Here is a 17,296-nt window from a genome sequence, read left to right as displayed (position 1 = left end):
CAGATGGATAAACCTTAAGTTTTTCTTATGACGTGGAGAGAAAGTGGTATAGTTCCATATGTAACCTAGGGGGTGATTTTGGCTGGTGCTGGGAGAAATGTCACAGCCTTATGCAGGTTAGTCACTTGGTGCACTAAGTACCATGGGTAAGAGGCCTGGTGCTGAGGCACAGCTGTGTGGAATACCTAACCAAGCACAGCACCTTCCAGTGCAAGAGCCTGTCTGTGAAGGCACAGAGGTGTGACCTTGCATGTGTTATGTTTCTTTCACTGGAGCAGTTAATTTGACCTAATAGAGCAAACTTCTCTCTGCATGGTTTAAGTGAGTCTGGGGCTCACAGTGCTTCAAATCTGCACTGTACTTTAGCAAAGTCAAAACACACCCCTAAGGTCTATCAGGACTTCCCTACTGTACAGCCTGTTAACAAAACATAAACAAATCAAAATCTGGAATATACTTTCACCCTGCTATTAGTTTTCTTAGCTCTGATGGCACTGAAGGAAAGCACAAAACTGCTTATGACAGATTGGTCAGACTAAGATTTCTGATGTCTTTGTCTCTATGTGATAGTGTTTCCCAGGCAGAGCTGTTCTATCTGTTTAAAAGCCACAAGCTACTTAAAATGAATTTTTTAAGAAGCCAGTTTCTGTGGGGAAGGAAACACCCATCAAAACTATTCACAAGTTTCTCCATGAGAGCACGTCAGGCTATGGGGACTGGTCTCAGTTTGCATTTCTAATGCTGCCATGGGAAGCAATGACCAAAGTCCTTCCAGACGTGTCACAGCAGCTTACTCCTGGCTGCTGGGCCTCTGTCAGAGTAGTTACTGGTTTAAACATTTTCTTTCAGTTTTCCTGTGACACAGCTGTAGACATGAGGAATGTTCTGATGAATCTGATACCAGAAGAGGTCTTCAATGTAGCTGAGAATATTTCAGTCAAAGTGAGAATTGGAAGAATTTGTGTGAGTGTGTGTCTCGGGCTTGCTGTCCTTTAGTAACTCGGGAGGGAACAAACAATTATGCACAGCCAAGCACAGAGCTGGTGTTATCACAGCTTGTTCAAAGTCCAAGTGGGAATCGCATGCCACTGGTAAACAGAAGAGATTGCTTAGAGAAATGGGAAGGTTTTGAGCCTCACTAACATATAACAAGAAATACTGCAAAGGCCTTGATGGGGAGTGTTATTGCTACAGGGATGCAGAGCTGTGGTCTCTCCAATAACAAGCGCTTCCCCCTCCTTATCTCCCTAGTGTTACTTGAACTGCATGGTGATGGTATCTTAAGTATGAGGGTTTGGCCTGCTCTATTGTCAAAGGTAAATGAGTGCATGGGGCTTCAGCCATTGTCTAAAGGTTTTGGCACCCTGGCCTTGGCTGCCAGGAGCCAGCATATAGCACTGTGCTTTGTTTCTTCTCTGGGCCCTAGAACAAAATGGGGAGTTCCTAAGGAAGAGGGCAGTGATTGTCCTTAGAGCCAGGCAGTTTGCAAGTGCCTAGGGAAGGCAGCAGGGCTCCAGAGCAAAACCCAAGGGAAAAGCAAATGCTCCTGCTCACTTCCAGCCCACAGGGCTTTGGTATAGGCTCTGCAGAACTTGGGGGCAGCAATAGTCCCTCTCTGAACCATCACTAGTTCCTGACTTGTGCAACTTCAGTCTGCCTGTGACTTTACCCGAGGGAAAGCCTGCCTGTTGCTGTGGATTGCTTCATGTCCCCGTCTGGCTATGCTGGCACCTCTAGTTTAGCCCATACGTCCATGTACATAGGCTGGGCAACCAAGGTGGGACCCTGTGCTCTGACCCTGACTTGACAACCCAAATTGCGCTACATCCTCTGTCTGACAGAGGCTGTGTCCCTTACCCAGTGCCTGCGTTTGTGCCAAGTGGCATCAAGTCACCCCAAATGCTGGAAGACCTTTGCTATGAACATGCTGAAAATTACTTAAGACTTTAAAACACAAATACTGGGAGGGGATTAACTGTATATATGAGAAAACATGTATAAAACTGTCCAAATCCATTGACAAATAATCTTGCTCTTTTCCTTCCTAGATAGCTGCTTGTATGAAAACACTTCATCAGCTGAGTTTCCAGCTCTGCTTGTGAGTCATGGCATCAGTGACAAAGAAAGTAAACCTTGGATCTTGCTTTAGCATATTTTGTGCTGGAGGTTTATAAGCCACAAGCCTGTTACCCAGAATTTGTTCTCCCCGCATGACTACTGGTCACCACAGCCCAAGGCAAAGGCAAGGGAAGTACCACAGAATTAGGAGACCGTAGTTCACTGTAAGCACAAGAAGCTGACAAACCCCATCAAAAATCCCTATACGTAAAACCTCTTTTTCTGGAGATGGGGGACATGCAATGTTGTTTCATTACACATAGGATGTATATATCAAAACACACCTGTTCCCATAAAAAGATGAGCAAAAAGATGGGCACTGTACAAAGCTGAACATCTCACTGACTAGATATGGTTTAAGTGCTTTAGAGTTGGGAAAGAAAGCAGTGAAAATCTCTTGCCACGGCAGGGCAGCAACCAGAGAAGGGGCTTTAATAAATACCACCTCCAGGAGGTCAGTAAGCCTGGCAGTCTTGCCTCCGGATAAAGACACACAGATGGGCATTCTCAAGGGAAGCTGCACATTTTCCTTTGCAGAAACAATAAAACTGGTTTAGTCATCCGCTGACTGGTGTGCTCAAGGGAGATGCAGATCTTTGAGTTCAGGAGTTATTTGCATCTGATTTGGATTTTTTGTCTCTTTGCTTGATAAATACTGAATAAATGAGGTAAACAAACATCCATGGTTTCCCATTGCTGCCTCACAACAAGCCCAAGGCTGCTATTTCTCATAGTGCTTGCCTACTGATTTTGTGTTGGGTGGCTTTTTAGCTGCTGGATGGTGTGTGCTAGAGATGACAGCAGTCAGTCATGGATCTGCATGTCCATGCATACAGACAGAGCATCTGCAAAATCCTGTTCTTCCTGAGTGTGGTTGAAGGGGAGGGCATTTAAGTGGTGCTTCCCTTGGATATTGATCCTTGCGGACTCTGGCAGGTGTGCTGCTTGACAGTCCTTGGGCTGAGATGCCCAAAGGTGTTGGGGGTTATGTGCAGTCAAGCTCTGACAGGCAGCTGTCTCTTTCCTCTTTGGTGCTGAGCACACCTCACTGCAGACTCTCATTTGCCATGGGAAGGCAATGCCTCAGAGGATGCCTCAGTGGAGTCTGCCACCTTTTGCTGTCTGATGTGGTGGCAGCTGCGTTAAGGTAGCCAATTGCATTGGCGCTTTCCCGTGGGACTTCAGGGCATGCTGGAGCCCATGTCATGAGTCATGGCTGAAGCCCTTAGCATAAGTCACAGCTCTCCCAGTTTCCGGCTGCTTGTCAGTATGAGAAATCCTATCGGCTTCCTTCTCCCTTCATCCTGCAGTGCCCAGGGCTCCCCACTGCTGCCTCATTTCATCATGCTGTGCCCCAATCTTTTCATGGACCCACCCCAGAGCTGCAAGTAAGAGCACCACAGCCTCTGGGGGATTTAGGAGTAGGGTTTCTGCTCTGCCCACAGTGCTCCATAATGATGCTCTTGCTTCCAAGCAGGATTTAGTACCTGCCACTTGCAAGTGTATTTCTCAGTATATATGTGTGTACTTCTAACTGGCTCTTCTTATTTTAGCTATCAGCTGAGATGTCATCTTCCAACCATGTGAGAAACTGCCTGTTGATTGAATGGGAGACAATCAAATGATGCACCTGGATTTGATACTATTTTAGAGCTGCTGTATTGAAGGGATCCAGTAATGTTAGTGTTAAACCTGAGTGCATTTTATTTTGTTGCACCTTAGCAGCCAGATAGGATCAGAGATTGTTCCTGAAGCAAGGGAGCCCTCCTAAACTATTTCAGGTAAAGCCTAAATCTGTCTTGTAAGACAGAGAGAGAAGGTGGCAGGAAGGGGAAGGCACTTCACCCCTAGAAGCATCACTTTGAAGGCCCTTCAGTATCTTGGGCCTCAGAATATACAGTGTCAATGTTTATTCAGAGCTAGTTGTTACATATTTCAATTGGCTGGCTCTTTCCAAGGCATTTCTCAAATACTTGCTGACAATTTTCTTTTGCCTAAAATTGAATTTGGGAAATCTGGGCCAACTTTAATACAATCCTTTTTCACTGTGGGTGGCCTAAAGGAGACAAATTCCGGCATACACATGTTCCTGTGGGAAAGATCTCCAGATGGCTTGAGTTTCTAAACCATCACGGCATGCTGTATGTGCTGTATGTCGGGCTAGAAGTGAGCTCTGCTAAACCAGTCCAGCTTAAGGTTGCTGGAATGTTTTTGTGGACTCTGGGCTGATGCAGAAGGCTTGGTCCCACCCTATTCAAAGTGACTGTGAGGTGTTTTCTCCCACTGATTTGAGTAAAGATCCAAACCAGGAAACTACAGTCCTTCAGCCTAAGGGAGACTGCTACCTTACAGGTTTTGTGTAGTGACGTAAGTAAAATCAGGCCTTAAAAAGTCATAAGGAGAAAGCATAAAAGGAGCAACAGGTCTTATTTTTGTCAGCTGCTGGGGGGAGTAGGAGCCCACAGCCAGTGCCTTCTCCTGACTTTAGCAGGACTAAGTAAGGCATGTCACCCTGAGCAGTGCAGAGCTGCCTCTGCCTTCCAGCCCTGCTTAAAGCCACTCCTGTGTCAGACAACAGTGGAGGAAGTCATGCTTCCTGATGTGTCTACTGTGACAGTATGGATCCAGGCCTTTGGCCAGGAAAGGGGCACATCTTTCAGAAGAGCAGTCTGGCTTTGTTGGTAAAACCTAGCAAATTTACCTTTATGGATGGCACTAAATGATGAAAGCTGATTTGTGACTATGACATGAAACAAAGGCTAGACCCCTGACCTGTGTGCTGTCACCGTAGTTCAAGACAAATTCTACCTAAAGGCATGCTTCAGTGATGCTCCTTCTCTGCAGACACCACTCCTTTATCTTGAACCAGAACAGGCTCTGTTACTTGCCATCTCTCTCTTCTTGCTCCACTCACCGTAGAGTCCAGACCCAGCTAACCAGCTCCACTGCCCGAGTGGAAGGGGAATGCAGATGCATTCCCTCTGAGCTTTCCTCATGTCTTACCATGCAAAGCACTTCAACCCCCACAAGTCCCCATCCAGCTGATCGTAAGTTACAAACCCAGCTTGTCTGGAGGTACACCACAGAAATATATAAGGCTTGGAAAGTGCTGCTGTCCTACAAGTTTGCAATGTGGTCATAGATGTGAAGTAGACAGTGCTGTTAAGAAAAATAAATACTTAGAAGTGCCAGAGCTGATAGACCTGTGGAAAACATGCACTTGAAGGGTCAGTAACCTGTGGTCTCCGCTATGAACTCATACTGTAGTAGTTGCTATAGGTTCCAGCTCCAGACCTTGCTGTCTGGGGCATGATCTCACAGGGGAGCAGGGGTAGGTCTGTCCCAGGTGACACGGGTCTCATACTATGGTAAGAAACAGGGAAAGGAGTGGCCTGGCAGTCTACAGCAGCGGGGCCTCACACTGCTTTTTACTGCACTCTTGCAAGCATGGTGACTTTGGATGAGAGATAAATCTTCCTGCTGTCTGATGAGCTTCACAGAGGAGGAAAGGAGGAAAACATGTACCTAAGTTTAGAGAAGTGGGGACCTCCAGTGAGGAACAAATGTGAACAACTCCTTTGAGATGAAGCAATAAACTCGAAGGAGAGGTGTTTGCCACCTGTAAAATTAAAAGCTATGGGGCTGTGTGTGCCAAAGTGAAATGAGTCCAAAATAACAAAGCCCCAGTTCTCCTGAGTGGCTAACAATTTGCTCTAGTTAAATGTAATCCACTGAGAGATGAGAGAAACACAGGGATTGGCAGCTTGGGTCAGTGTTAACAAGGGAAATAAAATGATGAGACATACTTTAAATTCCACTGAGGGCATCAGCAAACTCCTTTCATCACTCTGAGATAGTGCAAGAAGTTCTTTATAATTAACTTAATTGATAATTAACCTGGAATAAAGGTGCTTCCCTTTTAATGTAAGGGAGAGTTGAAATTGGGAAACCCTCTGGGATAAAAATGGTGTGGTGACATGTGGCCACGCAACCCCAGCTGGCATCCAGGGTGGACTGGACTGTCAGCCCCCCTTCCTGGCACAAACCTCCCTCCAAAGCAGTGCTCTGGGATGCATGGTGCCTGTAGGCTGTAGGAGGGCCTCAGCCTCCTGTCGCATTGGACTGTGGCTCCCCAGCCAGCCTTTGTCTTTCAAGGGCAGGGAGTCTGGCTCTATTCCCATATGGACCAGACCAATCCTAAAGTTTGCCCTGTAGTTAGGGCTGGCGGATGCCATGGTGGTAAGAGCATTGTTTTAGAAGGAGCCTTTGCAGAAAGGTCCAGAGAAACTGTCCAACAGAAACCTTCAAGGGGCTACTACTACTCAAGCAAAAAGGCAGAAGCTTCTCAGATGAGACAAACTAACATGCTGCAGAGGAAACAGGAAGAATCAGACACTTCAACAGTGGTAGCAGAAGATTGCTTAAGTTAAAGTCCCCGGATAATCTAAGAGGTAGAAAACAGCCTTGTGTGTGTATATATAATGTGTGTATCTCTTATACTGTAACAGCACAATGCTTAGGTTGCAGGAGTAACCTGGTGCTGAGACCAGGATCCCATCCAGACAGTGCTGACACAAGTATTTCCTAAAGACAGTGCAAGAGAAAGATGCTGTCTTGGCTTGATGAACCGAGAATGGACTTGGACTTAGAGAGACAAGCTCAAATCTTTCCTAAAGAAAGTGAAAAAATCCCTGAACTTACACCAAAGTGCAAGCTTTATCCCCCAGAAGAAAAGGGTGAGTTTTCCTTGTCATTATTTTACCAGTCTGGCCCTTGCACTACTGTAAATGAATTGGAGCAGTTTTTCTCCTTCCCTCGTCAAAAAGACTGAGGCGCAGTGGTGCCCTCCCAGGGAGGCACATGTGCAGCACCACTGTGCTGAAGGAGGAGAAAGCTGCTCTCTCACTCTTTCAGCCAGAAGTAAGGCCTCTTTCTCAGCGACAGCAATGACTAATGTAGGATATGCAGCACCAACAACTAGCAGTCTGTGTGGGTTCAGCGCAAGACAAACCAGGCACAGATATTGACAAGCCAGCAGCACTGGCCTCTGCACCCTGTGTCACACAGGCTAGAGAATACACCATAGTCCTTGAGTTAGCAGAGGTGTGTTCTTAGACCTTCCAAAACCAGGGCTAAGGCATCGATAATGACAGAAGTGACTAGTCAGGGATATGACTTGCCAAGGGCTAGGGTGTATTTTTATTCACAGATTAAAAAGAATAACAATCAGTATGCTGCATCCTTTTGGTATTCACATTTTTCTAAAGCAAATCTGGGTATTTTGAGAGAGCTATAAGAAAATCAGACTGGCTGGTTCTCTGTGCAAATCAAGACATGAAATAAGAGCTTGGGCTGCTGGGGTCTGCCCAGCATCAGGTCCCCATGCCCTCAAGCAAGCCTGCAAGGTGCTGGCTTGGCACTCTTAGTTTTCCCCACAGGGGTGAATTCCTCTGGGCATCACCCTCCGGATGAGCAGGAGTTCTCTTCCTGGCTCTGCCAGAGCTGCCTGGTGGGTGCAATGCTTCTCCCCAAAAGTGTGTGTGAGCCTGGAAATGAGAATACATACACTGCATGCACCCATCTAGTCTCTCTCAGGACCTGTACATACTGCAGCCCTCACTATAGTCCAGGTAAGACCTGGGCTCTTCTCTGCATTGTTTTCTGCCCCAGGTTTCTTCTCAGAACATCACCTGCTGGTCCTGGGGTGCAAGAGCAGCTTGCATAGGGCAGCACCTCTCTCTCTGACCCACCTTTGAAACACACTCTAATCCTCTGCCTGCCTGCTGTGAGCTTTATATTATTCCTTAGGCACAAAACTCCCATGTCAGGAAGCACGGTGGGGCAGGGCAGAGGCCCTTCCCTGTGGGCAGTGCAGGATGTCCTCTCCCTTGTGTCATACAGAGGGACTGGGGCCACCCTTGATGGGGTGGGGATGGGCAGCATTGCCTCACTTTGTGGCCCATCTCCCTTTACATATCCTCTGAAAGAGAAGAAAACCCTCTGGGGAATTTTAGGATCATAGAATCACAGACTGCTTTGGGTTGGAAGGAACCCTAAAGCTCATCCGGTTCCAGCCTCGTGCCAAGACAGGGACACCTTCCACTAGACCAGGTTGCTCCAAGCCCAGTCCAACCTGGCCTTGAACACTGCCAGGGATGGGGCAGCCACAGCTTCTCTGGGCAGCCTGTGCTAGTGTCACACCACCTTCACAGGGAAGAACTTCTTAATGTCTAATCTCAGTCTCCCCTCTGTCAGTTAGATCCATTCTCCCTTGTCCTGTCCCTACAGGCCCTTGTCAAAAGCCCCTCTCCAGATTCCTTGTCGGCCCCCTTTAGGTATTGGAAAATTGTTGTAAGGTCTCCCTGGGAGGGAGAGACCTTATTTTATCCCACTGGAGGCTGAAAAAGGGAAGATCTTTATTCTGCTTTTCCAAAATTGGTATAATCCCTAAGGAAAATGGAGGGAGTTGGGCATCTCAGCATTGCAGTTTGAGAACAAACACTTTACTGATTTCACAGGGCTTAACACCAGGAGTGCTTTAAATCAGAGGCAAGGCCAAAGGCTTTGTTGCTAAACCAACCAGGCTGCCAGTGCAGAGCATTCAAGGAAAACAAACAGCGCAGCCTCCACATATTACTAGAAAGGCATTTCCCTGTCTGAAGGAAAGGGTCAGAGGAGGAGACTTCAGGCCAGAAAGCAGCTCACAAGAAACGTGCGTTTCAGAAGGGGAGTCAGAGTGGCCAGCAGTGTGTCACTGCACGTCCCAGCACCACAACTGCCCTCACCAGCAGTTCTTCCACCAGAAACACCGCAGCACCGAAAGGCCGAGAGGAGTCTGCAGGGGTTTTACAGAGCTCAACGGAAAACAAACACAAAGCCCAATCGACCAAACAGAATTTGCTCAACCCCTCACATGTGGCTGTGAACAGGGAACAACTGCACAGAAAGCAAGCGCCCAAAGCCTGCCTAACACGTGATCCCAGCTAACATCGTGCTAGAGACTGGGGCAAGCTTAAGGCGGAATTATGTGGGCTTTCTCCAAACTATCCGCAGAGGGGGCCTGCTCTCAGTGGCATTTGCTACCTGCACCAACTCTGCAGTTAAATCCCAGCTTCAGCATGGACTTTGTGTACGCACTGGATGGCGAAGGACTCAGTTGGCAGCAAGAGATAGGTGCGATTTTCTCTACTGTACTTTCAGTCAGCATTTTGCCCTCTTTTATACAGCCTCGTCACAGGGATCCAGTTCAGGGTTGTGACTTTCTAGTTCAAACGCAGACTGGCTTTGGCTTACCCAGCGTCATACAGGATGCTGAAATGCCCCGTCAATGTTCAGCAATGGGTGTGGGGGATATCTGGAGCAAGGGGTGGTGTCAGGAGTCAGGATGCTGTTGGTGTGAGAGCAACCACGCTCTAACGAAGTTCCAGCAGCCTCCTGCGGGGCAGCGTGTCTCCTCCTGCTACCTAGCCATAAATTCCTGCACTGTTTTGTAAGCTGCCCTGTGCAGCCCTTCCAGAAGTTGGCTGCAGATAGGTACCTCCCAGGCTAGGACTGGCTTAACCACAAGTAGCATCTATATAGCAGCTCTGGCTGAAGTTTTACAAGTGGGATTTTGAAGTTGCACGTTATTAACGTCACTTCACATACGAGGGAAACTGAGACCCGGAGGCCTGAGGACACTGCTAAAGCCGATCCAAAGCTACAAGGGGTATGCAGCTGATCCAGTCACACAAATCCACAAAGCAGCTGCTCCCATCCTCTTTGCAGGTCTCTTCCCTGCAAAGACCCTCACGGCAGTCATGCTGTGTGCTTTTAAGGAGCATAGTAAAGCGGAAAGCAGCCTCCTTTCTAGCCGGCTGCGCTCAGCCCTCCCCGGCGCTTCCTCAGCTAACAAAGCATTTCTCTTTTCCCTCGGGAGTGTTTTGCAACTGGAATGGAACGAGCAATCACGCTGCTTTTCAAAAGCTGACGCCTAGAATTCTCACGCCTAGCAGTGCCCCACGCGAGCACCCTTAACTTACAGACACTCTTTAAACGCTGGCATAGAAGATAGCAAACCCTTAGGTTTCATTTAACTGGCAGCAGTGATGACTTGCACCCAGGGGCTCCCGTTGATCCGAGCCCGTCACAGGCACGAGGCTGGGTTGGAAGGATGTGTACACATGAATTGTCAGAGGCAGTCACTTTGCAGCAGTAACACGAGGACCCCAACCCTGATTTTAGGCAGTGATCGTTTAACAAAGAGCAGCCACCTGGCTGCAGGCACGGAGCCACACTCGCGCTGCCGGGATACCAGCCAGCATACGCGGCGCAGCCGCTAGAAGAGTTTACAGTGAGGATTTCTAGGATCACGCAGAAGCAAACAATCCCTAGCTCTTAAAATGACACACATACTGCTCGCAGAGAACAATATCAAGAGATGTCCCGGCGCTGGGAGCCGGCTGGGAAAGCTCCAGCCCCCCACAGCTGCGGTTGATCTCCTTCGTCGCCCCCCTCCATCATGTGATGGTCCTGCCCCAGTGATTTAAGCTGCGGGCGCTCAGCGCTGAGTCACTCTGTGGAGCGGGGGTTTGGGGGCGTCCTGATTTGTGGGGCTGGTGTCTGCAGCATGGAGCAAGTGAGTGCCTTCTTCAAGCCGGACCCGTGCACTGAGCAGGACTAGGGTTTGGCTGCCTGGGGGTTCAGGCTTGGTGCCAGAGGTAGGAGGAGAAAAGGGTTAGCTGACAGGAAACGCTAGACTGATATATGTCTGTGGGAGGCACAGGTAGGGCTGATCAGCTGTGTTTTATTCTCCTCTCCTGTTCTCTAGTGTGTTATCTATGTGGGGAAGCTGTTCTAATGCATGTTTATATCCTTGAGCACTCTAAACGTCTGGGGACACTTGCAAGTCTACAGTTTGAATACCTTTTTTTTTCTTTTTTTTTTTTTTAACTTTGCTTCTGGAAAAATGACTTTTGGGTAAAGGATGAGGTTACCTCAATGCAACAGCAGAGGAAAACACTGTATTCTAACCTACCCCTGCCTCCCTAACCTGCTTTTTGCTGTGCCCTGGGACGCTGAGACTGTTTCAGGCTGCGCTTCAGTGCTGCCCTAGAAATAGAGCCAGAAGGCAATGTTGGTGCTGCAATGGTAAGAGGTTTAGTGACTGGAGGGATTCTGACCCTAGCAGTCTGTGTATGTGCAGAGCAGGGAGGAGGCATGAGGACACAGGGCATGGGCCTGTGAAAGCCAGGCAAGAACAACAACATAATTCATTTGAAATTAGTTTCCCTGCCTCATCTGATGCGCAGTTAAGTGGAGCTCAACATTGTGGCACTTGGGCCAAGATCACAGGCAGCAAAGCATGATTTGAGTTGTGCCTGACCTCACCAGACAGCATCCCCCTATTAGCTGTGGGAGGCTGGCAATGTTAAGTAGTTTTTTGAGGGAGGAGAGGGGATATGTGGCTGGGGGAGTGAGTAACCTGGCGCTGAGGCAAGTCTCTCTGCAATTCAGAGAGTCCTGGAAGGCTGTTTTAATTTACTGGGCTGCGGCCAGAAGTGGGGCTCCACTGACCTCTCTTTCTGTGTGTAGGCTGCTGTAGGTCAAGGCAAGAAACTTTTCTGGTGGCTCCTGTTCCTAGGGAAGGGAGAGATCTAGGGCTAAAAAAGCTTTGTAACTAACTGTAATCTAAAGGCTCTGGCCTCTGCTGTCTTGAAAGTGCACATTTGCTTGCAAGGATATCTTCTGTAGCAGCTGGTAAATTGGTGCCTGTACCTTACTCCTGTTACACTGACTTGAATCACCTCCTTGTCAGCTTGGGTTGCCTAACGGGGTAGGAAATCCCGGGGGGGTGGGGGGGGTGGCTGTGAACTGGCCCTCCTTGGCAGAGGGCTGAGATGGGCAGCTAACCTGAATCAGCCCCTCGGCTTGCATGAAACCACAAGTACGTCTGGGTCTGCCAGAGCTGGTTGGTGCCATGGCCGGAGCAGGGCTGGTGGGCCTGCCTTGTGACACAGTAATGCCTGTGCTTTGGCCCTGCAGGGACTGGTGGTTACTCAGCTGGACGTCCAGCCTGGAGAGTGCATCAAAGTCAAAGGGAAGATCCTGTCTGATGCCAGAGGGTGAGTGAGATGGTGAATGGATTGATATGGCACTGAGGGAAGCCCGAGCTCCTGCAGTGTTCAGCTCATCAGCACTGTGTAGCTGTGCACTACCTCTCTGTTTCCCCAGGTTTGCTGTCAATGTGGGGAAGGACAGCAGCACCCTCCTGCTGCATTTCAACCCTCGCTTTGACTGTCACGGGGATGTCAACACCATCGTGTGCAATTCGAAGCAGGATGGCACGTGGGGTGAGGAGGACAGGAAGGCTGACTTTCCCTTCCAGCATGGGGACAAGACTGAGGTGAGGCCCCAGGGGTGTGTGCAAGGCCCTGGCCCACAGCATTAAAGGGCTAAGGGCACAGTTTTCCAGTGCTGATTTGTACCTCTGGTGGAGAAGGAGCAGGCATGGAAAAGGCAATAAGCAACAGGGGAAGAGTCTCTCAGTAAAACCAACTGTCTAGACCTACTCTTGTCAAGTCAATACCCAACAGCTTGGGGGTATGAAGTGCTCCAGTCTGGCCTTCCTTTGCAAGACACACAAGTAAGAGATATTAAAACACAGACCTGAGATTCAGAGTGGGTCTGCCTCATCCTTTTTGTTGCAGAAGCTTTGAGCTGACCTTGGGGCAGAGCAAATAAGCCTATGATGGGCGGGGCAGAGCAAATAAGCCTATGATGGGCAGGGCAGAAGCTGAGCTAGTGAGCATGGCCTTGACACCAGCAGCCACATCTCTTGTCCTGCACGTGAACTGCAGGCAGTGGGGAGTGAGGCTTGTGAGTGGTGTTTTATTAACCTTCATTCTTGTGGTTCTCTACAGATTTGCATCTCCTTCAATGAAACGGAGGCAACAGTAAAGCTGCCTGATGCCGAGTTCCAGTTCCCTAATCGGCTGGGCATGGAGAAAATCGAATACCTGGCTGTAGAGGGAGACTTCAAAGTCAAAGCCATTAAGTTCAGTGATCAGCTATAGCTTGGTTGGTTTGTTGTTGTTTCTTTTTCTCCCCCCCCCTGTGCAGTGAAATAAATCCAAACTTGCAATGGCTTCTTCCTCTGCTGTTTCTGCTCTAATCTGCTTGCTCCTGTGTGTGCTACAGGGGTGGGCAATGGGAAGGGGTATGTATCCAACTATGTGCCTACTTATGCTGTGGCCTTGCAGCTGGTGCTGAGGTAGACCACATGCCAGTCAAAGCATGATTTAGTGTGACTAAAGCTACCTTAATAGTAGTTGCTTCCTTGACCCTGTTTGATGCAATGAGTGGTCCCTGGCTGTTTGGTTTCTAAACTCTGACTAGCCTCAGCCAGGAAAGCTTGAACAAGTGCATGTTGGACATGCATTGTGCCATGTGTGACCAAGGAGTGCTGCTTATATCCACTTGCTGGGGTTGGGAGAGTCACAGGGAGCAGGGCTTGTGCTCTTGCTCATAGCTTTGCTTTCCAAGAGCATGCCTAGCAGGATGGCACTAGTGTACTTAATGAGTAGAGAAGAGCAGGCAAGTCAGGCTAACTGCACTTGCCAGTAGGAAGATATGGAGTGGAAGGTGAGGCCTCACAGACAATTTAGGATTGAGGTCTTTAGAGGATCCAGGCTGTCTGTGCTGCTTCATGAAGTGAGGTCTTGATACTGTCAGAGACCCAGTATTGTGTTTTCCCATGAAGTCATCAGCTTAGACCATGTCAGGAGCCTGTGGGGCAGTGTCTGTAGCACTTGGCTACTAAGTTCTAGGTGCAGTTTACTAGAGACACTGAATCCCGAGTGCACCAAGCACAACTACTTGCAGTTAGGCAGACAAATTAAAAAACTTAGTAAACAGTGCTTTGTGTTCAAGACCTCTTTGCTGTGTTCATGCAATGCCTTGGAGTGTGTCTGCTGCTGCTATTGCCCAGCTGCCTGCTAGCCATGTACCCAGGGCTGGAGTTGGGACTGTGTCAGTGTTTGAGGACCTGATGAAAGGTAAACTGTGGAGTGCTGGGAGCCTGGGCAGGCTGCCCAGCTCTGGAGCTGGTTCACTGACCACTGCAGCTTTGTGGGTGCTGCCCCAGTGCAGCCTGGCTGGTCACTGACTGCTGGTGGGTGAGATCTTCCATTGCTGAAGAGGTGGAATTTGACTCCTGATGGCTAATCCGTCTGCAGGGCTGCATTTGCTGCTCCTTTGAACAGCTGCGTGGCTGGGCTGGCTGCCTGGCTGGGGACACTACCAATCTGTAGAGTATTTCAGCCATGTGAAGGCTTTTCATGGAGAGCCTGACAGGCCTGTTGCCTGATTGTCAGCACAACTGCTGCCTGGCAGCAGCTCTGCCCAGATCTGTGCTACAGCAGCTGCCTCAGAGTATTGGGGTGGGGGGAAATGGCTTTGGAGGGTGGATGGCCTCCTGATGTACTGAAGCCTTGTCTCTTCCACCTGATAACCCTTGTTATGGAGGCTTTCTTGCAGCTCTGCCAGAAGGGCCTGAGTTGTAGCTGTGTCTTGCCAGTCACCCTGTGGGCACAGACATGGTGACTGTGCATAGACAGGGCTTTTCCTCTTTGCTTGCCAGAGCTGATGCAGCTATGGAGAGCAAGGGACTTCGTGCAAATAAGCAGGAGGCTCTCTGGGTAAGTGAAGGTAAGCTAAATAATTGTACAAGCATTTAAAAAGTGAAGGCCCTTATGTTGCAGAGGCACAGGAGAGCTTACAGCTGGGTCTCTGTTCCTAGCTGCCCTGATTAGATGAGGCTTGTGTCTTTTTGGCACTGACAAGAGTAAAGCTGATCTTGTTTTTTGCCTGTTAAGCTGGTGGCCCTGGTTGCTAGGTAGGTTAGCTACAAGTGTTCCTGACTGCTATGCTCAGCCCCATCTTGTACTTCACACACGGGTTAATAAGGCTTATCCTGCTTTCTATCACTGGCAGCGGCCACTAAGGAGACCGCAAACCAGGAGAAAGGGTAGGAAGGAAGCATGCCTTTGCCAGCACTTCCTGCCTCTTGAGGTTTGTTCTCCCATGTTCCAGTGCTGTAAATAATCCTGTTCCTATAAGTGGCACTGCTAAATAGGCAGTGTGTGCAGTGCCCTGACTGGCTCCTAGGGTAAGGACAAGACTTCACTGCTACAGCCCCAGGAAAGCAAGAATATTGTGCATTGCTGCAGGCACGGAGTGACAGTAAATGTAAACCTGGTGCTTATCCCAGCCAAGCGCACTTTCCTTGAAGTGCAGGGTGAGCTGGGCTTGTTAAGATCTCTGGGAAAACCTGAGCCTTGCTTGCTTTTGGGAGAAGCAGAAGCGTCACAGCATGGCCTAAGGGTCGGGGGGTTCTTTTTTTTTGTATTTTTACTTAAATCCTGCAGTGTGTAGCAGACTTGCTGTCCAGCAATCCATCCCAACAAGAGCCTACAGGAACAATCTGTCCCTTGGTTGCCTGAACAGAGACTGGGATGCAAGGGAAACACCGATCCCTGTTAAGAGAGTTGCCTTTGAATCTTGCAAGCTTGTACTTGGCCTCCATCCCTGGCTATTCACTGGGAATCAAAGCTGACATGCTTTATTTCCTTAGACCATAATGGCAAGGGAAAACTGGACCTTGAAAACCCTGTGAAATCACTGTGAGGGTTATAACTTTAAGGTTTAGATTGGGTCTTAGGGATTGGGTCTCCAGGGCTGTCAGACACTGGAACAGGCTGCCCAGGAAAATGGTGGAGTCACCATCCCTGAAAATATTGGGAAGATGTGTAGGTGGGACATAGTTTAGTGGTGGACTTGGCAGTGTTAGGTTAATGGTTGGACTCTATCTTAAAGATCTTCTCCAACCTAAATGATTCTAGGAACACAAGTAACGTATGATACCACCTCATGTCTAGGGAGAGGATAACGAATACCTCGTGGCAGAAGAGGTTAGATTGGAAACAGATGTGGCAGGAATAGAACCTCATGCAGGACTTAAAAGACCAGTGATGGCTAAGATAGACCAGTAGCTTTGTCTTCTTAAAAATAACCTCTCCCTGAGTACTTCACTTTACTTTATTTGACAGAAACAGGCCATTCAAGTGACTCTGTCTACACAAGCATGTATGTGACACTTCACTGTGGCCTCAAAAAACAGTCGCAGGACACTGTGCACCCAGAAACTGTGCATGGTATAAGCATGTGCTAGGGAAGCTTATGGGCACTCCAGGTTGTAGTGAGATAGGGGAAGTCGACTGGGTCACTTCCCACTAGAATTTACAAGCTAGACAATTTCTTCCAAGCAATAAACATGAGAAATGAACTGACATCTCTTGTACAAACTGAAAAGGTGACCACCAGCCAGCTTTGCAAGAGCATTCAGTGTGTTCACAGTCATATTCTTTCTTTGACTCTCTTCCTGCTCCCTTGGTCCTAGTTTAAACCATTACAAACCAAAGAGAACTTCTGTCACTTAATTTCAGGAAGTCACCCTCAAACTTTAAGCTGCACTACCTCATACCTGGCCCCTGTTCTGGTGTAGGACACAGGAAACATTAACCATGCAATTCCCCTTTCCCATAGTGTGACAGAGGTCTGAGCACAAGCTGCTGGTGAGGGATACCAGGCCCTTGGGGTGAGACGGGCTCAGACAATGCTATGTGGACAGGAGCCAAGGGATCCCACAGGCTATGCTGAGATCCCCTGGATGTGTGCACCATCACCTCCCCGCATGCTGAGGACACCCCTGTGGAAACCAACCCTCCAACGCACCTACTTTCCAACAAACTGGGATGTTGTCTCCCCTCAACCCCAGCCCATGCTCCGTGGTGGGTGCAAGCAGGCACACACAGGCTGCAAAGCCTTCCACAGGAGGAAAAAAATGTGTAAATATATGTAAAAAATATACGTACTCACCTCTTTTTAGCAGGCTTCAGACTGAGACGTGCATCCTCCTGCAGTGTCTTGTGTGGGGGCTTGTGGCCAGCTGCTCCGAACCCTGCTGTCCCTCATTAGCCCTGATTACGCTCACATGCTAGCTATGGAAATGGATCCATTTTTTAATTGCAATTTTATTTCAGCTCAGTAAAACACCTGCGGCATGACAAACTGTGCAAAAGCAGGTTCCTAAGTCCTTTCCTCAGTATTTGGTCAGGCTTTCACCAGCCCTTAGTCTCTC

General features: G+C 48.7%; 1 protein-coding gene across 1 annotated transcript; it reads left to right on the top strand.

Annotated features, from left to right (window-relative positions):
* The first annotated feature begins 6,751 nt into the window (after window positions 1-6,751).
* Window positions 6,752-13,244, top strand: LOC134166882 (16 kDa beta-galactoside-binding lectin). The gene is made up of 6 exons (XM_062624950.1): window positions 6,752-6,854; window positions 9,172-9,291; window positions 10,626-10,735; window positions 12,142-12,221; window positions 12,331-12,502; window positions 13,020-13,244. The coding sequence occupies exons 1-6, from the start codon at window positions 6,752-6,754 to the stop codon at window positions 13,170-13,172; spliced, it is 738 nt and encodes a 245-aa protein (XP_062480934.1). The 3' UTR covers window positions 13,173-13,244.
* Window positions 13,245-17,296: the final 4,052 nt, after the last annotated feature.

The sequence above is a fragment of the Pezoporus occidentalis genome, unplaced genomic scaffold, assembly GCF_034315485.1.
Source record: "Pezoporus occidentalis ecotype Australia unplaced genomic scaffold, CSIRO_AGI_Poc_V1 ctg275, whole genome shotgun sequence".
NCBI classification, from domain to species: domain Eukaryota; kingdom Metazoa; phylum Chordata; class Aves; order Psittaciformes; family Psittacidae; genus Pezoporus; species Pezoporus occidentalis.
The sequence above is the reverse complement of the archived record's forward strand: the minus strand, read 5'-3'. Positions and strand labels throughout refer to the sequence as shown.